The sequence below is a fragment of the Pelophylax lessonae genome (genome assembly GCF_965119305.1).
Source record: "Pelophylax lessonae genome assembly, chromosome: 1".
Taxonomy (NCBI): Eukaryota; Metazoa; Chordata; class Amphibia; order Anura; family Ranidae; genus Pelophylax; species Pelophylax lessonae.
The window spans coordinates 682,053,887-682,078,626 of record NC_138768.1 but is presented as its reverse complement, the minus strand read 5'-3'; the positions used below and the strand labels follow the sequence as shown (position 1 = coordinate 682,078,626).

Here is a 24,740-nt window from a genome sequence, read left to right as displayed (position 1 = left end):
GAACATATAAATGCAATAGTTTTAGTAAATTAAAACGGCTAAATACCTTTTCTCATCAGAACTATATAGCAGTCTAGTGAATTCTATCAGTGTCTGGTTAAAGCTTGTAGGAGGAGTTTTTCATTCTCCTACGATTGTCCTATGAGGATGCAGGACCCCTGATCTGTCTGGAAAGCGCTGATTGGCCTTGTGCTGATCACATGCACCCTCCCAAGAAAAAAACAATAAATAAAAACTCTCTAGCAAAACTGAGCATGTGCAGCTTGTCCCCTAGCCTCTGTACTATCCAGAGATGGTTTGGGGACAATGATCCTGTCTCCTCTGATCCTCCCCTTCTTCCAAACAGCCTTTCTATACAATGCAGAAGATTAACCCCTTAGGTTCCACAGTGAATATAACAAGCATGCTTTACTGCATATACACACACACGGATTTTACTGTTGTGGGTTTAGTAACACTTTAATATGAATATCTGTCATTAGAAAAATCAATATGAATATCTGTCATTAGAAAAATCAAGAGGGCTGCCAATTGCTGGTCCTTCATCTAAGAATGTTCATTTGAGGGCTGGTTCTGACTTTCTTGAAACAAGAATGTAGAAAATGAAAGAAAAAAAAAAAAAAAAAGGGAGAGTTCTCTATCTATATACTTGTTCCAGGTTAGGGACTTAAAAGTACTGAATTCAAAGCATCAGCCTCACATTTAAACTGCTAGCTTTTTCATGAGTGTTGGTATTGGGAGCAAACATTTTCCCTTTACTCTAATGCCCCGTACACATGTGCAGATCGCCGGCCGAACGATCGGCCGTCTTTTGTCCCCGGGCTGTCGTGTCTGTTGAAAAGTGCAAAAGACTGCACAAGAATTTTGTCCGCCGACTACAGCCGACTGCAGAAGTGATGTCATGTGATGGTTAACTTTCCCTGTGTTTTTTCTTTTCTGAGCATGCCCAGTCTTGCAAATCTGCTGTCTGTCGGCCGAATTCTGTATTGACTGGCGAACAATCGGCCGCTCTGGTGTCGGCATACAAAAATTTTAATGCTTGCATGACAGATTCTTTTCGGCCGAAAGTGCGCTGTCGGCTGTCGGAAGCATCATACTAACAAGCCGAAAATCGGCCGATCGGGCGTCGGCCGAATCTTTTCGGCCGACAATCTGCACGCGTGTACGGGGCATAACTGGGCAATGAAAATCAGTGGGACAATAAAACTAGTATTTGACTTCTGCGTGGATAACAATTAAGATTCACTTCTCCATTTGCATACTGTAGTAAAAGCAGGCAATTTTTGAAATGTTGGACAAGAATTCATGGGTTAAAGATTTTACCACAACTGTCTCCAAAATGTAGATGCAAAGTAATGCAGTTTGGAAAAGATGGGCACGCAAAACAAAATGCTTGTTCAGAAAGGGGAAAAAAAAAAAGCCTTGATACCATATAAAAAAGAATCAATGCAGCTAACATGCATACAGTGAAAACCAATGCAATTGTGAGATAAGTTATGGTTTTGTGGTTTCAGATCACACAGGCTGTGGTGTGTGGCGTCCACAGTACTCAGCATTCCACACAAACCTGCAAAGAAAGAGGCACTCCGAATGAGCCGGAGTGGGTGTGCATCAAACATGGAGGGCAACAGTTTGCTGCCACACATCTGTAAAATACCTAGAACAGGGAGTGGAGGCAAACGATTTAAAAGAAGGGAAAAAAGAAAAAAAAAAAAAAAAAAAACACACACAAAAGCAATACACAAACCACAAAGAAAAAAAAAAAAAAAAAGTGTAAGTCATGCAAAGTGTTTGGGAGAGGAGCTACACTGCACACTGGGAGGTAAAAGCATCTTAAGATAAGACGACAGAACATTGACTATAGTAATAACATGTTTAAAGAACTAGGGGATCTGAACATTTTTTCACTTTCTAAGACAAATAGTGTTTCTGTATCCAAATTTCAGATAAGGACTTTACACACTCAAGGGACATGCAGGTTAAATATACAGCTGAATAGGCAAAACAAGATATTTTGGGTAAACAAAATAAATTTACTGGATGAAATTCTATTCTGAAATATTTATTGAGCTAAAGTGTTCACTATTTTTACCTTTTGTCATATTTGAGGAACCCTGGTTTCACCAAAATAAACAAAGTACTTTAGATTCCAGAATATGTTTTTAAAGTGGTTGTAAACCCGCAGGGCATGCTGTATAAAACAAAGGCACCATAGTAACGTGTTCTCATATCCAAATGCAATCTATGTCTTTTGACCTTCTAATTTTTTTTCCCTGCACCTGTATGAGCCCTGTCAATATCGGAGATCGGTGGGCGGAACTTAATGCCGGAAGTTGGGAGGCGGAGGCGTGACCTCACAGCTGAGCCTCGCAAACAGACATAGAAAAATGCGCATGCACGGCAGTCCCCACTGTCCAATTGCTTGAGGAGAAAGGGGGGAGTGATCTGCTGCTGGAATGCTGGACACACTCCCGCTGCTCTCATGCATGAGAGAAATACATCATGTCAGGGGTGTGGTGACAAATTCTCGTTTCGGCTTTTTTTTTTATCAATTTCCTTATTTCCAATTATTAAAAATACAGAATATGGAAACAGAAAAAAATACACAGAAAATATTGCCATTCCTCGATTACCCCCCTTCGACACCAGCCCCCCCCCCCCCCCCCTTTACCCTTTCTCTCTTACAATTCCATTTCTTCTGATTAGTCTCTTCTCCCCCCCCCCTTCCTACTCTCCCACTTTTTTGGTATATCTCCTAGTTTTCTTAAATTCTATCCAGCTGTCCCACATATCCTCTTCCCCGCTGCATCGAATATATTCCATATTGTATAAATTTTCCACTCTTAATTCTGTCTCTTATTGTAGGAGATTATATTTCTTGCCAATGTCGTGGAATTAAACTTTTAGCTGCCTTAATCAAGGAGGGGTATCCCAATTCTCCAATACCGTTTTACACCATGAAAAAGACATTGCCAGGGGTCTTCGGGGGATCTCTATATTCATAATCTCCTTTATTTGTCCCAACACCTCCCTCCGGTACTTTATTTTGGAACATTCCCACCATATATGGGTCATAGTTTCCACCTCTTTACATCCTTGCCAACAGTATGGTGACTTTCCTGTCTGATACTTGTGTGCTTCATCTGGTGTTCTATACTATCTAGACAGACCCTTTTAATTAATTTCGACTGTATTTACTGTCAACTGCTGAACTGTGTACCATTTTCAAAATTTTTCCCATTTGTTGATCACTCCCCCGTGCTCCCAATTTACCCCCCCCCCCATGTATGGCGGTACTTACGGTCCCGCTCCCACCATCAATAGCTTAAACATCTTAGCTATACCTTTTTATATTTGTCAACACACATAGCCTCTCTAAAGGCAGTAAATCCTCTTGAGATCTTATTGGTTGGAGGTAGTGTTGAGACAAAGTGCTTCAGCTGGGAGTACCTCCATTCATCGATCTTCCAATTATCTTACGGCTAGCACTGTCCTCCACCCTCTCCACTAGGACAGCGGAGGTCAACTACAAGCTTTTGACAAGGTGGCACTATACACCATCTAAACTACACGCAATGTTTCCATCCTATTCGCCGCTCTGTTGGAGGAACTGTGGACAAGTAGCTACTCATGCTCACATCTGGTGGTCTTGCCCCATTATACAGACATACTGGGAGACAATACTTTCTACCATAACGGGGATCACTGGACTTACTTTACCTTTGGACCCATGTACTGTCCTCTTTCATTGTTCTCAAGAAACTCTGGGATCCTATAAATGCTCCCATCATACCTCATCTCTTGAACGCTGCAAAATCCCTAATCCCGGTCCTATGGGACCAACCTGCCCCGCCCTCCCTACGTCAGTGGTTCAGTAAAGTGGATTCTATTGCACTTATGGAGGACTTGACCTTTATTTCCAAGGGACAAATTGATCGGGGTTATAAGATCTGGGCTACTTGGATTCACTTTAAGACCTCTCCCTTCTTTGTTGACCTCTTTACCTCAGGTCCCTCTGAATCCGCCTGGAATATCCACTGCCTAGGTCACCTTTGTGTCCCGAATATTGTAATTTTGTTTACAGGTTATGGCAAGACCCTGAAGCCAAAGACCCCCCCCCCCCTAAACCTCTTCCCCCCTCCCCTTCTCCATCTTGCTTTCCTTTCCCTCTCTTCCCGCCTTACTCATTTACCCTCCTCCCCTTCTTGCCTCATTTCTTTTTTCCCTCCTTTAATGTATCCGATTAGGTTTTCTGCATCTGTCTGCCAACAGTCATATTGCAAATATATATGATCATTATACTGTCCTTAATTCACTAGTTGAATTGTTTTCTTTCATTGCTTGGATTCGGATGCTTACAACTTGTTTATATGTTGCATTGCCCTTTTGTTTTTAGGACAGATCTGGATCTGTTCTATGTTTTCATATTGTTGGTTTCTTTCTAATAAAAACTTATTGAACAAAAAAAAAACTCATGTTCCTTTGTTCCATTTGTAAATATTTGCATATGTTCTTTAAGCTCTTTTATTTCTCAGGCGTGTTTATCGATTCTTCCTTCCATTTCTTACACCCTTGTCAATAATTGTCCCAAATCCCTATGTATTGTTGCCATATTCGTTTAAAGGGAAAGTTACAATTTTACAAACATCCGCCATTTCTGTTTTAGTGGGCAATTGTGCTTTTATCCTTTCCTCTTCTGCACGCCCTGCTTCAGAATCTAGATCCTAATTGTTTTTCAGTAATTATGCCATCAGTATTCCCTTTATGGGTCATATATTTTTTAATTGTGCCTGGACTTGCGCTTATTTTTGGGGCTCCCCCCCTCATCCTTTGGTGGTTTGCCCCTCATTGTGAGGTTTCCCTTTGTTTTTTTCCCCTCAGCGTCTCTCTCTCTCTATCTATCTATATATATATCTATATCTATACCACTTCTAGGTAGTTCAATCAGGTAACTTTTCCCAAACCTTCCTTAATAGGCTTCTGTCCTTTCCTAACAGTTTGCAGTCCTCACAGCATATTCCTTTCCCTCCGCCCAGCCGCCCAAATTACTTCAAGTCATTTTGTTTAGGGGGCACCCTTTTGGGGTCTTGTTCTTTTTCTCCCTTTCACTGGTTTCCCATTTAATATGTGCCCGCTCACCCTTTTTTATTTTGCTCACAGTTCCTTCAGTTGTTAAATCATATGTGGTATGTAGGAATTGTAAGTGAGGTCAAGAATGAGGAGAGAGAGTCACCGCTCTGATGAACGCTATTAGCTTCATACTCCTGGGGCGTCTCGTCTTTCTCCTGCGTCCGGTAACGGGGGCTGGTATCTGCGTGCCTCCAGCTTCTGCATATGGCTTTATACTTTGTCTCTGCGGGGCCCCTCCAGACCCTCCAGCTTGTCTGTCCCAGGGCCAGGTCTCCCCTTTCCACTGTCTTCCCAGCCTGAACTACGTGACCTGGGACAGGCTGTGGAGCTGTGGGGGCTGAGCTTTTGCGGCCTAGTACCCGAGCAGCCAAAACTAGCTGGTCAGAGCCAAACACCGGGAACACGCCTCCTCATGGCATCTCTCCCACACTGCCTCTGCCCTTCTCTCTCGCTCTGGACTCTTTACACCGGGCTCTCTGAGCTCACCGGGTTCTCAGCAACAGGGATCGGCGGGTCTCCATATATGCCAGGTCGCAGGTGAGTTGACGGCTTCAACCTATACCGCGCTTACATCTCAGGTGGGATCCCCTGGTGAGCCTAGTACCGGCACCTTGCTGGCGCTATGTTCAAGCACATCCTTCTCAAAAAAAACTTGTTTCGGCTTTTAACCCAGCAAGAAAGCAGAGAGGATTTCTCAGTGCTGGATTCACGGGTCTTGGCAAGACAGGGCACAGATGACTTTTGATCCTTTACTGTACTTGGTAAAAGGCTGAATTTGGTTTTCAGGTTTACAACCACTTTAAAGCTGATGTTTTATAAACTGGTAGCTGAATACTCCTGAAGTGCAGAAAAACTAAACTAAGATGTGAAGACATTTGTCATACAACGATTGCCTTTACTGCTGTGCCCTGGATTTCTATGCTGCATAGGTCATCCTTCCATTTAAAGAGTAACTCCCACTTTTGTTCAGATGGGAAAAAAAAAAAACAAGCACAACATTCTCTGTGATGTACATTGCAGGGATTATAACAAACAGTTGTAGATTCTCTGCGTGTCTGTGTCCATGGGCAGAGTGAATCTGTATGGGTGTGGTTTTATGGGCAGAGTGAATCTGTATGGGTGTGGTTTTATAATTATCAGTCAGCTTCTGCACTTGTAGGGCTCTAACGGGACAAGCTGCAGGGTCTGTATCCCTTTAGATGGATCTTCCCGATTTGAGAGTATCACACCAAAAATAAATATTTTTGTTGCAGTGGATGCTCAAAATGTGATTTGTATCTTAATGCAGACTTCTGGGAAAAATCAATAAGCCAATCGAATAAGCAGGAAATTACATTTCTTGGGGGTGGGGCATTCTGTATACTATCTGTGTACAGAACGCCTCCAGGTAACCATATTGCATTTTACAAAAAAATAAAATTAAAATTACAGTGCTGCAGATTAAAATAATTGAAAGATTTTTCAGAACATTCAATTACAATATGACTTGTGTCGCAAGTGTATATGCTATATTATATTATATATTTTTTTTCCCCCATGAAAGTGAAGTTATCCTTTAAAGATGTGAAGGGTCCATCCACCCAAGATTAACATCTAAATTGAAGTAGGTTCATGGGCTAAATCACACTGGAGTCCCAGAATCGTACCAAATGAAGCGGTAACATTCACCCTGGCTCCGCTGACACAGAGGCAAGGGTATTTTTTGGATGAACTAAGCTGTTAAATGTTTGGAAGCCTATGAATGAAGTCAGAGAAATCTGCAAGCAAGTTTATATGCCCACTTGGGAAGAGTGACAGTTGAAGGGGCTTTAATGTAACATCAAAACCCTTTGTGCGTATAGCTAGCAAAACTTGCACATATGGGGGGAAAATAAATAAATAAAAATACATACCTAGATTAGATCCGCATAGTCCTTGACTAGTCTGGCTCACACCTAGCCTGACAGTGTTATCATGATTGATGTTTTCTAGACTGTCCTGAAGCCTGAATAAAGGCAGACAAAAGATTAGCAATAAAAATATAAAAACACAAATAAGCAATAAGCAGCTTGTGGACTACAGACTTAGGGCTCTTTCACATGGTCCGCTCCGTAAGCGGATCCGTGTTGCTCAGCAGGGATCGATCCGCGATCCCCGCTGAGCCGGGCGGATGACAGCTCTGTCTCCGCTTGCAGAGCGGAGAGGGAGGTGTCTCAGCACCCGCTGCCCTCTATGGGGGATCGGATGAGAGCGGACCGCTTGTCCGCTGTCATCAGATCTGCTCCGCTCTGATTACTGAACGGATGGAAAAATAGGGTTTCCATCCGTCCAGATTTCACGCACAGGATCGGATGCGGATGGCAGCGAGTGTCAGCGGAGGTGTCTCCGCTGACACCCGCTGCCCCATAGAGCTGCATGGAGGATCCGATCAGATCCGCCTAAAAAACTGACAGGCGGATCTGATCGGACCGCCCGTGTGAAAGAGCCCTTAATGTAATCTGACAGAAGGATTATTTTCCAACAAGAAGAATATTCAGTTAAAAATATTTAGGTTTCTAAAGGCAATCCAGAACCCAGTGGACAAGACTACGGCTGACCATACCTTATACAATTTCCCTATTCAATTTCATTAAAGCTATGTAGTGCAAGGGCCTGCCTGATAGCTTACAAATTGAGTGTTTAGGTTTGACCTCATATTGTATGGTTTTGATAAATCGAAAGGAAAATTGTACGAGAAAATTGTATAATATATGGCCAGCCTAAGGCTGCCTCCACAACCAAGTGTGCCACATCGTGTTTTAAGCACGTTGGCACGTTTGTCCCATGACAGTCCATTGACCTAAATGGTCTGCCTGTTGTGCGGCAAACATGTCAAAGTAGCTCAAGTGCCATTTCTGGCACTGAGCCAAGCAATTTTGGCACACGCATTGTTTGTTTTGATTTGACAAGATGTGCACCTGCCAACTGCGCTTGGGGTGCCTTTAAGGGCACAGCAAGCAGGGCATGCGTTTTTTGAACATTTCTGGAAACATGGGCAAAAAAGCAAGCTTCTGCCTGAGTTTCCACGTTGCTTAGGTGTGAACGCAACCTAAAATGACAGCTCTTCAAATCTGTTTGAAACATACTGATCATGCATGTAATTTTGTTCCGCTTTGGTGAGTCGTCAGTGGTTTCAAGTGAATGGGAAGACCAAACCACTTTGAATGTATACATATCACATGGGTTGTGAAGAGTTGGAACTGTTCCATCCCCTCTTCTGTGATATCAGAAATCAGAAGAGACAAGTATTTTGTCATTTCTGGTTTCAGTCTGTTCACAAGCCTTTACTGCCTTGTAAAGCAGCTGGTTAAACCGATCTTTATTTGATTGGCTGCATTGGAGAGCAGAGGTAAGATATGGGGTTTAACAGACCCCAGATCTCTTCAGAAAGAGGACCTGTCATGGCCCATGTGATCACAAGGGATGTTCTTCAAAAATGTAATCGTGTGAAAAAAAAAAAAAAAACTAATGAGGATCTTCACCCTAGAGGGAAAAAAAAAAAATACTGTAGCTGCCGACTTAAGAAAAAGGACACTTACCTGTCCAGGGATCCAGCACTGTCCTCACTTGGGCCGGTTCTTCACCCGGCACGTTTACTGTGGGAAGCCAGCTGTGACAGTGTGTGCTTTGTGAATGGTCTTACAGTCTTCTGGGACCTGTTTTGTGTCCCAGAAGACTGCAGGCAAAGAGAGGAGGAGGGAGGGTGCTTGAACTCTTCCACATGGATCACCTAGAAGTTGGTACCTATCCAAACACCAGGAACCCGTGCCTCTAAAAAAAACGTAGTGTGTCAAATATGGTAGAGGACAAAGCTGAACTTGCCCTTTAGAGTGAAGATCCACTTCTAAAATAAACACATTTTTAAAAGTGCCCCCGGCCTCCGTACTCACGCGCAGTTTGGTCCTGCGCCGCACGTATATGTAAAATATGGTCACACTACACATGTGAGGTATCATTGTGAATGTCAGCATGAGAATAATAATTCTAGTGTCAGACCTCCTGTGTAACTCTAAATTGTTAACCTGTAAAGGCTTTTAAAGTGTCGCCTATGGAGATTTTAGGTACTGTAGCTTATCGCCGTTCCACCGCCACACACATTTAAAGTGTGACATGTTAGGTATCCGTTTATCTGGTGTAACAACATCTATATTTTACCAAAAATTAGGTATTCTATTGTGTTTGTGTGCTTTAAAATTCATCAAAGTGTTTTCCCATGAAGATTTGGGATTGATAAACTGCTTTGCAAATATTGTATGACATCTTGTTCAATCAAAATCAAAACCGGCTGACGTTTGGACCGTTTATATGGCAGCCGGTCCGACAGAAGTTGGCCATTTCGCAGGCTTCTGTCGGATGAGCATGCTGGAAAGCCAGCAACCAACTGGCTCCCTATCTGCACTCTCAGCCAATTGTGGAGAGTGCTGTTCTATTGTGTTCTGACAGGGGAACACTCCGGTCAGCGGATGAGATCGCTGTACTAATATCGGATTGTTCGTACAGTCACTTTGACTGGAGTGGTCTTTTTTTTTTTTGGTTCAACCCAGTGGTTTATACTAGGCTTTACTTTTAAAGCATAATTGTAATAAAAATACTAACTATGCTAAAAGTCCTTTAAACTTCAAATACATTAACCAATGAATGGTATCCTCAACATTCAGAAATCAAGCACAGTGAAACCCCTTTTTACTACTGTAGTGCATCATACCAGTCACCAGCAGAAAAATTTGATTCTTACGTGGTTGTGCTGCAGCTTATTCCTCCCACTTTGGCAGAGAACACTTTACTGATCATCAGCTGAACGGGGCATCTGGTAAAAGAACAAGTTTATCAAAAATCATTATGTAGGGTACAAAGGAAAACCGCAACATTGGCAGAGAGAGAGTGCTAAAAACGTGTATGTCGAGGCATCAAACACTGCATGAAGTAACTTCATTTGAAAAAAAATAATAAAAAAAAAAAAAATTAAAGAATCCAGTTCACTGACAAATGGTCATATTTAATGTAAAATCACTTAATCAACAAAAGCTTATGTTTAATCTGCTTATTTTTGGCTTTCCCTGGTTCCTCCTCTTTGACATGCTAATGACATTTTCAGTGCACACAGTACCATGTCATCGCTTGGTTTCTGTGCTTCTCAATGCAATTCAGGCAGACCATGGCTGATTGAAGCAGCTTGAAGGGTTCTAAATGTAGCTTTCTGAAATCACTGCATCTTGCCTAAGGCCAGTTTCACATGAGCGTCAACTTGTATAAGCAGTGTGAACAGCAAGCTTTGACCAAGAATTTGCAGAGCTTTCAGCAAGCTTTGTTGAACCTTTTAAAAGTACCATTCATCTCCAGTTTGTAAATGTTGAACACAATGTAATGGGCACGATTGCCACCTTAAACAAGCTGCTAGCAGGCTTCAGAGCTTCTTGACGCTAGTTGAAAGCCTGCTAGCAGCTTGCGTAAACACAGCAATTAACACTCCCATTAGGATATAAAACATTTTGAAAAATTGAGTCAAATAGAACTTTAAAAGCTTCAACAAAGCTTGCTGAAAGCTCTGAAATGCTTTGTCAAAGCTTGCTGTTCACACTGCTCTTATACAAGATGAAGCCTATGTGAAACAGACCTTGGTACTCCTTTTAAGAGTCCCCAGCCATAATGAAAGAAGACAGATGGTTTTTGGGAGGAGTTATGCGAATATTTAAGTGCCTTGATGAGTGGATGTCAGTCTGGAGCAGTGGGCATTTTTAGACTACATTTGTATGCAAACTGCTCTAGGTAACTGGACGAATGAATACCAGTCTGGAGTAGAAGGCTTTTATAGACAGACTGCCCTAAGCAATGCTCATATAGGATGGATGAGCCATGGACAGCAAGGCTAAGGAGGAAAGTGTGAGATGTTGCTGGATGTCCTCCAGTCAGGAAATGGCACAGACTCCAACTTGCTACAGCTTCTAATGCACATTGAGAGAAGCTTACAGTGTGCAGTAAAAATCAGAGCAACTGTGCAAGACACAAAGGATGGAGTTCTGCTTTAAATGAATGGCTAACCCAACCATTGTGGACAACACTGAAAAGGGCACAACCCACACATTTAAAAGAAGCCATTTCTGAAGTCTGAGCAATACTTATGTGGCCATGGAAACACATAATATTTACCAATGACTCAAGGACTGTGTAAGATACTGCCCAGATCCATGTTTCAGGAGAAGAATCAAACAGTAAGTGATCCACCCACTCAATGGCAACCATCCACCAAGCACACCGATAAGAAGATTCCCTTCATGATAATCAAAGTCCGCATAGGTTTACCAATAAACTTTTGGCTGTAGTGCACATATTCAGTGGCATCTAACCAAGATACTGTAGCAGATTTACTAAAAGGCATAAAAAGGATGTTCACCTGCAAAACTAAAATTTTCACTTTGCAATAGAATTTTTACCTACCTTGGGGAATGTGGCAAAATATACTTTGCAAACAATACACAATCAAGTTACAAGGAAGATCATGCTCACATGATTGTATAACCGATATTAGCACAGCTTCACCTCCCTCACTTAGTCAAGTGCAAAATTAACTTGCAAAGTAAAAATTCACTTTATAAAAAGTGAACATGCTTTACTTCTTTAGTAAATCAGCATCACTGACTTGACGTGTAAAGTGCAAATTGATTATTGTAAATACTTTCACAACCCCAATTCCAAAAAAGTTGGGACACTGTAAAATCTACATATAAAAAAACGGAGTGCAATGATTTGCAAATCTCATAAACATATCAAATGTTTAAACTGAGAAAAATGTGCCGCTGAGAGAGGAGGTATCTGGCAACGTAGGTCTACGTTGCCAGACCCAGCCGAGCTGCTCTGCTGCAGTAGCAGCAACGTGAGCGGTCGGCACGTGGTTAAACACGTATATAAAACTATACACAAAAGTTCTAGCAACTAGATTAAAAGACTTAAACGCCAGAGTGGATCCATGCAGATCAGACTGGATTCATCCCAGGTAGAGAGGGGAAAGATAACGGGATAAGAACATTACTCCTATTGCACAAATTAGGGATGCACCGAAATTTCGGCCACCGAAATTTTCGGCCGAAAATGAGCCTATCCCATTTCGGCCGAAAATAGGTTAAAAGTGCCGAAATTAATGGCCGCCGTGAGGAAGGAGGAGGGCGCAGCGCAGGTTTGAAAAGTCCCTGATTCTCCCGTCCGTAGGATAGGAGAATCAGTCTTTTCAATTTGGCTGCAGCCGAGCGGAGCGTCTGTGACACCTCGTCTCTCACACAGCCCAGCAGCGAGCAGTTCTCACCCCTCCCAGACACGGACAGGAGAGGAGAAAGACTCACACAGCTCATCCTCCTCCCCCCTCCCACCCCAGGTTTTCTGTGTCTGCCCGGGGCCGCCCACTCTCCTATCTCGACGTATGTGCAGGACAGAGAGAGGGATGTGGGCGGGAAATATGAAGAACAGCAAGCAGCTACACATTCCAAGCCTCATGATACCTGAGCCATGCAGCCTCTGCCTCGTCCTCGGACCTTGAATGAGTGAGCACTGCATTTACACTTTACACTGTCCACTGTCCCCATCTCCCTCCCTTGTCTCCCCTATCTGCCCACAAAGAGAGAGCCGCTCAGGTGTTAGTTCAAAGGGTGGTGCTGGTCAGATCCGCCGTCCAAGCTATGAAGAATCCAAAAAAGTAGACCGCACTCGGGAAAATAAGATGAAAACAATCAAAACTCCTTTATTCTTCTTCGGTGTAGCAGACAGACAGTACAATGCACATAACAGACGTGCCCGGTTAACGCGTTTCACGAATTAAATCGCTTACTCATAACCATACACTGTGGAGCTGTGGAAGCCGACGTACATTTGTAGGTAAACCAAGGAAAAGGGAGGTGACCGAAGAATGTAATTACTTGCACCTAGAATTAATTAATTGATGAGAAACAGATGTAAGTTCAGCAAGTCCACAGTCCCACGGTGAAAGGCAGATAGATACAAAACTCCTTCACCCAGTGGGGGAATGGAGGTATACATACAAACGATATAAAACCATATTGATGAAAAATACAAAAAAAAATACAATAGAATATACATATATGAAATATAAAACAATGGCTGAAAAATCAGGAACCAAAAAATGAATAAAAAACTATTTTTCTTTATCATCAAATGTTTTTGAATGCTTCAAACCCCGGTGGCGTAGACATGATAGAAAAAACACACAGTGTATGTGAAAAATGGTCGTACAGTGTGTGGAGAGAATCTTTAAAATGTGGATCGTAACTATGTGAAAAAATCGTGCGTAAAAAAGATATAAATTGGAATAACATACCAAATATATTTACTGATATTGATCCCAAAAAAGGTTAAAATAAAAAATAAATAAAAAAATGTGTAAAAAAAGTAAAAATAAAAATAAAAATAAAAAATGCTGGTGAAAAAAGAGGGAAAAGAAACCACAGTATTGACAATGGTTGAATGCACTAAAACCACATGAATGAAATGAAGTAGTGATGGTGAAAAGTGTGGAGAAAAAATATGAAGAAAAAATGAAGAAAAAATGAAAAAATGAAAAAATGAACTCATGAATTCATGAATATAGAAAATAATTGTAATGGTAAACAATCATGAGTGATAGGTACAATAGAAATGTGAATTGACATATTAATGAGGACGACTCGTATGAAAAATATATATAAGGTGTAAAACATAAATAGTCACGCTTACCGGGGGATGAATACCGAAAAAAAGTTTATAGGTTCCCAATTTTTGCAGATGTATCTAAACTGACACCAAAATCGCCATGTATAAACTCACTAATTAGAAGTAATTAATTGAAAATACATAATTCAGAGAATACACTCGAAAATAGAGAAACATATATGCAAAATATAGAAAAACCCTTTCATGAAAGTCATTCTATGAAAGTATAATCCGCTTGTTTGAGTGTATCAGTGAATAATGGAACATATAAATATGGTGAAGATCCAGTAAACATCGATATGGCATGGAGGATCACCATATATAGAAAATATAATAATGTATAAACTGGAATGGCGGCATGGTGTCAAAGAAAAGGAAGACCCCCTCTTCCAAAGGTGACTTTGTTATTCGAAAATTCATGAATGAATGTAGACATTATAACTAGTAACCATGATTGGCAATTTAGACAGCTTATTGGCCTTAAATGAATGCAAATTAATTGCAACAAAAAATTGACAATAGAAATAAAGATAAAGTGACTGGTGCATACAATGTGTCAAAAAAGGGAGGAGGAGCTCGGAGAAACTCGGAACGAACTCGAACGGAGCCTCGAAACAGGGGAATAATCATGGCTTGGCATGGGACTTAAAAAGTCTGAAAAAGGAGACCATTTTGTTGAGAGAAAAAAGGAAGTAAAATAAAAATAAAAAGAAAAAAGAGAAAAAAGGGGGGGAACTCTCGAAGCCATATGGAGCTATGTGACCAAATCCTACAAACCATATTAGATGGCAATCAAAAAACAGAAGCAAATGACTCCTGACATATAGCCATGAATAGCTGCGGAATCCATGGCTAAAAGCCAAAAGGAATTTTTTGTTGGAAAATAAATAAAAATAAAAATAAAAATAAAAATAAAAAACCGAAAAAAAAAAATTTTTCTTTTAATTAAAAATTTCAAAAAATCAAAAAATCAGAAAAACCAGAAATAAATGTATATATATGAAAAAAGAAGAAAAGGGGAGAGGGAGACTTACTCATAAAAATGAGTGACGTCCCACTCGAAGTTTAATCCCTGTGGAATGCGAGTTTGAAGCCTAAAAATCCAAGAGACCTCCTTTTTACATAATATACGAAAAATGTCCCCGCCTCTAATAGGTTTAATGATGCGCTCTATGACCTGAACCTGTACTAGGGACAAGTCGCCTCCATGGTTATGATTAAAGTGGCGTGCCACATTGGTTGATTTAGATAGTCTGATGTCACTTAGATGTTCCCTGAACCTATCTTTAAGTCTGCGAGTGGTTCTACCCACATATTGTATCAAACAAGCCTTGCAGGTTATAAGATATATGACATATTCTGAATTACAGTTGAAAAACTTTTCTAGATGAAAAGTCCTTTCGCTCACCGAAGACTTAAAGATGTTTCCATGGAGAATATAAGGGCAAGTGACACAGTCGGTCATACCACATTTGTAGTTACCTCTACAGTGTAGCCAAGTAGGGGATTGTTTAGGTTTTTTAGAAAGATAAAGGCTGGGTGATAAGACATTGCCCAAAGTGACAGCTCTTTTGGCAACTATATTAACTCCCTCGTTTAGAATATTGGCACATATGTCATCAGTATTTAGAAGCGGTAAATGTTTCTGAATAATTGTTTTGACTTTGTAAAATTCTAAACTATATGGGAGAGACAACGTAATGGAGGGCATAGGTTTAGAATTTTTTGTGTGGGTAAATGAAGAGCGGTGCTGTTTATGTTTATTACTGGCTTTGGATTTCTGATTAGCAAGTTTGTTCGGAGTATTATTTATGTTGGAACATGGTTGTTTGTTTAGGAGATCAGTTCGATCTCTATTTAGAGCCATAACATATGCTCTGTTAATCATCCATTGCGGATATCCTCTAGCGAGGAATCTAGATCGTAAAGAAAGTGATTCTTTTTTAAAATCCGCAATGTTCTTGCATATTCGGCGCAATCTCAAGAACTGCCCAACCGGTATGCCTTTCAGTGTATGCATTGGGTGGCTAGATTTTGCATGTAACAGGCTGTTGCCTGACAATGGTTTCCTATACAGATTAGAAACAACTCTGTCACCCGAATGGCTCAAGGAAACATCTAAAAATTCGATTTTATCTGGGCTCCTGTGTCCCGTGAATTTTAGATTAACCGAATTGTCATTGAGGTACTTCAGAAATGCATTTAATTCAACATCATGATGGCAGACAAAGATCAGATCGTCAATGTATCTAAAGAACAGAGCGATCTGATCTCTGAAGGGATTTCCACCTCCAAAGATGTGGGGTCTCTCCCACCAACCCATGTACAGGTTGGCGAGAGAGGGGGAGAACTTGGCTCCCATCGCTGCCCCACATCTTTGGAGGTAGAAATCCCCGTCAAAAGTAAAATAATTGTGTGTTAACAAAAATTGAAGAACTTCAAGGATATACAGTTGTTGATCAGCAGGTAGGTTGGTATTATGTAACAACGTGGTTTTTATAGCTAGTAGAGCCAGATCATGGGGTATTGAGGAATAGAGGCTGGTGACATCACAGGTGATCCATACATAGTGCTCCTTCCAGACAAAATTATCCATGATATTTAATAGATGTGTGGTATCTTTCAGGAAACCTGGAAGGCTATGTACTAGACCTTGTAGTTGCCCATCCAACCACTCCCCAAGTTTCTCACAAAGGGACCCAATACCTGAGACGATAGGTCTTCCCAAAATAGGGTCTAAACCTTTGTGGACCTTGGGGAGATGGTGGAATATGGGTGTGACAGGGGAAATAGGGACTAATTTTTCAGTGTCTTTGGTAGAGAAAACCCCCAGAGATGCCCCCTTATTGATCAAAATCATGAGTTGTTTTTTGAAAATATTGGTGGGGTCATTTTTGAGGGATTGATAGGTACATGTATCCCCTAACTGCCTGAGGGCCTCTTTTTTATAAATATCGCTATCTAGCACCACAATTTCCCCCCCTTTATCGGCATTTCTGATGACAATAGATGTATCATCTTTTAAAGATTTCAATGACACTCTCTCTTGTCTAGTGAGGTTATCTTGAAATGTGGTCACTACAGGGGGGACTGTGGATGCTAATGAAAATAGATCTTTTTCTACCAATTTCTGAAAAAGGTCCATACTAGAGGATCTAGATTGTATGGGATAGAAGTTGGAAGAGGAAGTGATGGTAATATTCCTCATTCCATCTTGGCCATATTCTTGTATAAAATCATGATTTTCCCTTGCCAAGTCCTCCAACTCAGTGATGGCACAAACTTCACGAAATGTGGATACAGTACCATATGAGTCATTCAAGTGGTTGATGTCAACCAATTCATCGTTGCTGGAGGAAGGCTCATCTTGATTGAAGAAATGTCTCTTTAAAGTTAAATTGCGGATGAACTTATTTATGTTGAGAACAGTTTCAAATGGATCAAAATGAGCGTGCGGGCAAAAGTTTAAGCCTTTAGATAAAAGGCTGATGTCATCTGCGGTGAGTGGCCTTTTTGATAGATTGATAACATTCGATGTATGTAGATAAGGATCTAAAGACGTATTTTTTGTTGTTACTTCCGATGAGATCTGAGTCGGTGTTGGCCATCTGAATGACCCGCGGTGTCTCCTTCCTCCCCGTCTGGTAGCCTTTTTCCTTTTCTCCTGGTGAATCTCCTGTTTTTCTTGGGGGCCTCGTTTTTTGATGCCGATTGTACATGAGTGTTATTCCCTGATCGTGGTGTTTGTGGATACTCTAAAGATGTATCCGATGTAAGGGGTAGAGATGTATCTGTCGCACCCGTCTCTGGGTCAGAGAAGCTAACTCGTTTTTTGGGATGTTGTCGATGCCAATTGTTGGCTTTTTTCCATGTGTAGACGTTTTTAGTCTCATAGTCAATCTGATCCCGGAGCAGCTTGTCCTGTTTGCCTTTAATGGTATCTGTTTCTATTTTGTCAATTTTCTCATTTAAGTGTTGGTCAAATTCAATGAAGGAGGGCGTTTCTTTGAATGGAAGTAAATCCGTTTGTAGTTTAGAAATGTCCTCATGTAGTTTGTCTAATTCAAGGGATTTGGAACTGACAATAAGTTTCATTAAATCAAAAGAACATCTTGAAAGCGTGTCAGTCCATTGTTGCTTAAGGTCTTCATTATATAAATCAAAGGTTGGAAATTTTTTGATTCGGAGACCCCTGGGAATTCGTGCAACATCGATGTATTCGTTTAAGGTGGTCTTTTCCCAGTATGCCCTCACTTCCTTTACCATCAATTTTTCTAATTTATGGAAAATAGTTTTGACCGAACATGAGGTATCCTCCTTAGTATTTTTTAAAGTGGCTTGTGCATCATGTCTGAGAGGATTATTGTTCAGCTGTCTAAGCGTCCGGCTGAGAGGGGGTAATACCATGTCTGTTATAAAGTGCAATCTGTCTATACTGTATACAAGTCCATATAATGTGAAGAATATACAGGAGAAGTTCAAAATAAAAGAACTCACCGGGCTGGCTGTATTTCACGGAGACAATTGACAACAAAGAGAGAGCCGCTCAGGTGTTAGTTCAAAGGGTGGTGCTGGTCAGATCCGCCGTCCAAGCTATGAAGAATCCAAAAAAGTAGACCGCACTCGGGAAAATAAGATGAAAACAATCAAAACTCCTTTATTCTTCTTCGGTGTAGCAGACAGACAGTACAATGCACATAACAGACGTGCCCGGTTAACGCGTTTCACGAATTAAATCGCTTACTCATAACCATACACTGTGGAGCTGTGGAAGCCGACGTACATTTGTAGGTAAACCAAGGAAAAGGGAGGTGACCGAAGAATGTAATTACTTGCACCTAGAATTAATTAATTGATGAGAAACAGATGTAAGTTCAGCAAGTCCACAGTCCCACGGTGAAAGGCAGATATTCAACCATTGTCAATACTGTGGTTTCTTTTCCCTCTTTTTTCACCAGCATTTTTTATTTTTATTTTTATTTTTACTTTTTTTACACATTTTTTTATTTATTTTTTATTTTAACCTTTTTTGGGATCAATATCAGTAAATATATTTGGTATGTTATTCCAATTTATATCTTTTTTACGCACGATTTTTTCACATAGTTACGATCCACATTTTAAAGATTCTCTCCACACACTGTACGACCATTTTTCACATACACTGTGTGTTTTTTCTATCATGTCTACGCCACCGGGGTTTGAAGCATTCAAAAACATTTGATGATAAATAAAAATAGTTTTTTATTCATTTTTTGGTTCCTGATTTTTCAGCCATTGTTTTATATTTCATATATGTATATTCTATTGTATTTTTTTTTGTATTTTTCATCAATATGGTTTTATATCGTTTGTATGTATACCTCCATTCCCCCACTGGGTGAAGGAGTTTTGTATCTATCTGCCTTTCACCGTGGGACTGTGGACTTGCTGAACTTACATCTGTTTCTCATCAATTAATTAATTCTAGGTGCAAGTAATTACATTCTTCGGTCACCTCCCTTTTCCTTGGTTTACCTACAAATGTACGTCGGCTTCCACAGCTCCACAGTGTATGGTTATGAGTAAGCGATTTAATTCGTGAAACGCGTTAACCGGGCACGTCTGTTATGTGCATTGTACTGTCTGTCTGCTACACCGAAGAAGAATAAAGGAGTTTTGATTGTTTTCATCTTATTTTCCCGAGTGCGGTCTACTTTTTTGGATTCTCCCCTATCTGCCCCCCCCCCCCTTCTGTTCTTCCAAGTTCCATTGAGCACTTATGCAACCATAAAAAATTGACTGCTTTTTTTTATTTGTTTGATCATTATGCTGAGGCAGCTTACATATGGAATTAGTATTATGCAGCATGAGGGGTTAATGTATTGTCACTACTGCATTAGTGACCAACCAGTGGCAGTTAATTAACCCCTTTGTGCTGCATTAGTGCAACCAGTGGTAATTAACACTGATACTGGTTGCACTAATGCAGCATAAAGGGGTTAATTAACTGCCACTGGTCGGTCACTAATTCATCAGTGACCAGCAGTGGCAATACATTAACCGTTACCTCATGCTGCATAATACAAATACCATTGGTAATTAAATTAACCTCTTGCCAACCCATCACAGTACATATACTGTGACAGGGTGGGAGCGACAGGTGTACGTCGCTGCCTGTTTTTGGTGTATGCCCCTCTTCTATCTGTTAAAATTTTTTTGGGGAAAAAGTCATTTTCGGTTTCGGTTTCGGTTTTCGGCCAAAGGCATCCTGCATTTTCGGTTTCGGTTTCGGCCCAAAATTTTCATTTCGGTGCATCCCTAGCACAAATCTAGAGGTGTTAAAACCCCAAATCTTCTACTGTCTAGAGATGCTGAAAAATAATTTGACAGGGTAGATTGGGAGTTTATGCTGGAAACAATAGAAGATCTAAGTATTGGCCCTAGGATGAACCAATGGCTAAGAGCACTGTATAAGAATCCATCGGCGTCAGTAAAGGTTAACAGAATTTTTTCTCCTCCGTTCGGTATAAGTAACGGGACAAGACAGGAATATCCGCTTTCGCTCGTTTGTCCTCTCGCTGGAACCACTATTAGCTACTACACGGTACAATGCAGACATAGGGTGGGAGTAAAGGTGGGATATGCCCCCTCCCACGGCTCTGCCCGGGTCTCTCGTCCCACCGGGAGACCCAAACAACCAGCCAGTGCGTCCCTTGGCTGGATGGAGTCCCGATCAAAGCCGGATGCGGTTTTGATCGGGTCTCTGATGAGGTAACCCAGAGGCGGCGTGATGTCACGTCCGGGTTACTCGGCTGCAAAAGGCTCCAAATTCAAAAAGTGAGTATTCAAAAATGCAGTTTTCGGCATTTTGAATACATGGACGTGTAGTGGAGGGGTCTAGGGTCTTTTAGACGCCCGATCCCTCCATAAAGATTACCTGTCACTGCCTATTGCTGTCGCAAGGGATGTTTACATGTTTACATAGCCACCCCGTCGCGGTGAGCTTGCGCACGAAAACATATACGGAAGTCGCGCCCGCAAACAAAAATCGCTGTTCAAACCACACATGTGAGGTATGGCGCGATCGTCAGAGCGAGAGCAATAATTAAAAAAAAAAATAAAAAAAAAAGAAGGAGCTACTCTAACTCTAAACTGGTAACCGTTAAAATTTTTTATAGCTTCGCCTATGGAGATTTTTATTTACCGTAGTTTGTCGCCATTCCACAGGTGTGCGCAATTTTAAACCATAACATGTTAGGTATCTAATTTACTCAAAGTGACATCATCTTTAGCAATACACAAAAAAAAAAAAAAAAAAAAAAAAAAAAGGGCTAACTTTACAGTTTAGCTTTTTTAAAAACGCAGTGAAATGTAATTTTTCGTAATTTTTTTCCCCCAAAAAATGGCGTTTGAATGACCGCTGCGCAAATACTGCGTGACAAAAAATATTGCAATGACCGCCATTTTATTCTCCAGAGTCTTTGCTAAAAATATATATATTTTATATATGTATATGTATGTTTGGGGGTTCGAAGTAGTTTTCTAGCAAAAAAAATACTGATTTTAACTTGAACAAAAATGTGTCAAAAATGGGCTCCGTCATTAAGTGGTTAAAAAAAAAATAAAAATTTGGATCACTTTTTATTCTCATTACAAGGAATGTAAAGATGCCTTGTAATAGAAATAAGGACAAGTCTTCTTTAATATGAGATCTGGGGTCAAAAAGTCCTCAGATCTCACATTTACACTGGATTAAATTAAAAAAATAAAAAAAATAAAAAAATTGGCCCTTTAGGGCCCTTGGCCAGAGGGGACGTTTGACGTCGCTCCGGTCCTCCAAGGGCATAAAGTCGAGTGGGGGGCCTACTTGCCCTCACTCGACTTACTGCCCATCCACACAGAGGATCAGAGAAAACGACCAGGAATTGGCGTGAGGTGGGGGTGATCCCGGTGCAAACCTTCTACTGGGACCACTTATGTTAAAGCAGACCGCAAAAAAAAAAAATACCAGGGTTATGGCAGCCATCTACTGCCATAACCCCGGTATTTAACCTCAAGAGTAGCGATGTAAACACACGGTGGGCAGTCTGGAAGTGGTTAATGTATGGTCTGCCCTCACGCTGTAAAGTGCTGCGCAAACTGATGGTGTTCTATAAATCATGAATAATAATAATAATAATAATAATAATAATAATCATTGCATTCTGTTTGATGTAGATTTTGCACAGTGTGCCAACTTTTTTTTTGGAATTGGGGGTTTGTAGTTCAAGAACTATAAACAGCATTGTTACTTTTGGAAACCTACCTGATTAAATGAATCTTTAAAGTTGACCCTTTGTAGCTCATTGCGACAGAGCCAAACATCATCTCTCCCAACATGTTCACATCAGAGGCGGGTTTGGTGTACTGCAGAGATATACGTTAGTTAGCACAATTTGCAAAACCAGACAGAAGATAAAAAATAAAAAAATAAAATAAAAAAATAAATAAATAAAAAGAGAAAAAAAAAAGGACTTCAGTTGGTGTTCAGGCACTGCTATTTGAAACATCTCAGGAGAAAGGGCGATCAACCCTCTGAATATTTTTAACTGATCGTCATGACAGATCCACTTTAATATTTACAGATATCAAAGTACTGTTGGGATTAAACGTATACTACTGCATTAGTCATAAACATGGAGATCATAAACTGGGTGTGGCCACTACTTGTATCTTCGTGCGTCACATGAATACCTACCTATACTTATTTGCAGTTCGGGGTAGAGAAAGCAGGCTTTATAGTTCGAGTAGTGCTTTGCAATACTGCAGCTAGGCAGACAATTAACGGACTGATTCTCAGCTGGTTGCTGAAGTGTTCGCCTACTACACCTTTCACGGAGACTTCAGTTACTGATAACAGCCGAAATATGTGAAATACTAAAATCCCTCTCCCTATTTACAACATCCAACAATCTGTATTACCTGGTACTTGGGTAGGGGTTCCCTTGCAGGCTGAGCATGTGCTGATGCTGCAGCCCGTGAAGAGATGGTACAGGTCCCACTGCTGCTGGTCTGACAGGTTTTAGTCTTCGTTGTGGCATCTTCTCCGACTCTCTGTAGAAAACATTTAGTATTTTTTACTTTAGGGTGACTAAGTTTAACCCATTTAAAGCTTGGACTGACTAGAATGTTTTCCTGAAATACGTTTTACTGTGTTTGCCTTTCCTCATCACTGCCCCACTTGGCAAGAAAAAAAAAATAAATAAATAAATAAAATGGATAGAACCAAGAACCACAATGCAAGGATATAAATCAATCTAGCTGAGAATAGGGCAACCAAGCTTAGGCTTTGCGTGTGGGGTTTGAGAAAAAAGAAAAAAAACTAATAAAAACCAAGGTTTTAAATTTATTTTGAGAAAAAATACCTTCTTAAAATAGATAAATTATTTTCCAAAAAATTGACCGGAAAAAAAAAAAAAAAAAAAAAAAAAAAAAAAAAAACACCACACGCCTTGGACAGTCTACGTTCCAAAGGGGTAATTTGGGGGTTATTTCTAATGTACTGCCATTTTAGGGCATCAAGAAATCAGATTGGCAGTAAGAATATCAGGACTAGTCAATTTTCACACACACACACATATATATATATATATATATATATATATATATATATATATATATATATATATATATATATATATATATATATATATATACATACATATATATATATATACACATATATATATATATATATATACACATATACACATATACATACACACACACACACACACACACATTATTTCACAAAAATGAGTACACCCCTCACATTTTTTCAAATATTTTATTATATCTTTTCATGTGACAACACTGAAGAAATTACACTTTGCTACAATGTAAAGTAGTGAGTGTACAGCTTGTATAACACTGTAAATTTGCTGTCCCCTCAAAATAACTTAACACAGCCATTAATGTCTAATTTACTGGCAGCAAAAGTGAGTACACCCCTAAGTAAAAATGTCCAGATTGGGCCCAAAGTGTCAATATTTTGTGTGCCCACCATTATTTTCCAGCGCTGCCTTAACCCTTTTGGGCATGGTGTTCACCAGAGCTTCACAGGTTGCCACTGGAGTCCTTCCACTCCTCCATGACGACATCACGGAGCTGGTGGATGTTAGCAACCTTGAGCTCCTTCACCTTCCATTTGAGGGATGCCCCACAGATGCTAAATAGGGTTTAGGTCTAGAGACATGCTTGGCCAGTCCATCACCTTTATCCTCAGCAAGGCAGTGGTCGTCTTGGAGGTGTGTTTGGGGTCATCATCATGTTGGAATACTGCCCTACGGCCCAGTTTCCGAAGGGAAGGGATCATGCTCTGCTTCAGTATGTCACAGTACACGTTGCCATTCATGGTTCCCTCAATAAACTAACTCCCCAGTGCCGGCAGCACTCATGCAGCCTCAAGCCATGACTCTCCCACCACCATGCTTGACTGTAGGCAAGACACACTTGTCTTTGTACTCCTCACCTGGTTGCCGCCACAACGCTTAACACCATCTGAACCAAATAAGTTTATCTAGGTCTCATCAAACCACAGGGCATGGTTAGAGTAATCCATGTTCTTTGCTTGTCTTCAGCAAACTGTTTGTGGGCTTGCTTGTGCATAGTTTTTAGAAGAGGTTTCCTTCTGGGACGACAGCCATGCAGACCAATTTGTTGCAGTAAGTGGCGTATGGTTTGAGCACTGACAGGCTGACCCCCCACCCCTTCAACCTCTGCAGCAATGCTGGCAGCACTCATACGTCTATTTCCAAAGACAACCTCTGGATAGGACACTAAGCACGTGCACACAACTTCTTTGGTCAACCATGGCGAGGCCTGTTCTGAGCAGAACCTGTCCTGGTAAAACGCTGTATGGTCTTGGCCAACGTGCT

The 24,740-nt window shown here is 40.7% G+C and overlaps 1 protein-coding gene across 3 annotated transcripts in view; it reads right to left on the bottom strand.

The window, feature by feature from the left end:
- FNIP2 (folliculin interacting protein 2) overlaps nucleotides 1-24,740 on the bottom strand; it is a 150,389-nt gene that overhangs the window by 54,943 nt on the left and 70,706 nt on the right. For 2 of the 3 annotated variants that reach the window (XM_082269043.1, XM_082269041.1), the window contains exons 3-7: nucleotides 22,786-22,917; nucleotides 22,130-22,230; nucleotides 9,884-9,955; nucleotides 7,023-7,114; nucleotides 1,568-1,657 (exon numbers count right to left, since the gene is read on the bottom strand). In XM_082269043.1, the coding sequence (XP_082125169.1) occupies nucleotides 1,568-1,657; nucleotides 7,023-7,114; nucleotides 9,884-9,955; nucleotides 22,130-22,230; nucleotides 22,786-22,917 (487 nt within the window). The remainder of the gene's footprint in view (nucleotides 1-1,567; nucleotides 1,658-7,022; nucleotides 7,115-9,883; nucleotides 9,956-22,129; nucleotides 22,231-22,785; nucleotides 22,918-24,740) is intronic. The other variant, XM_082269042.1, reaches the window with a different exon arrangement.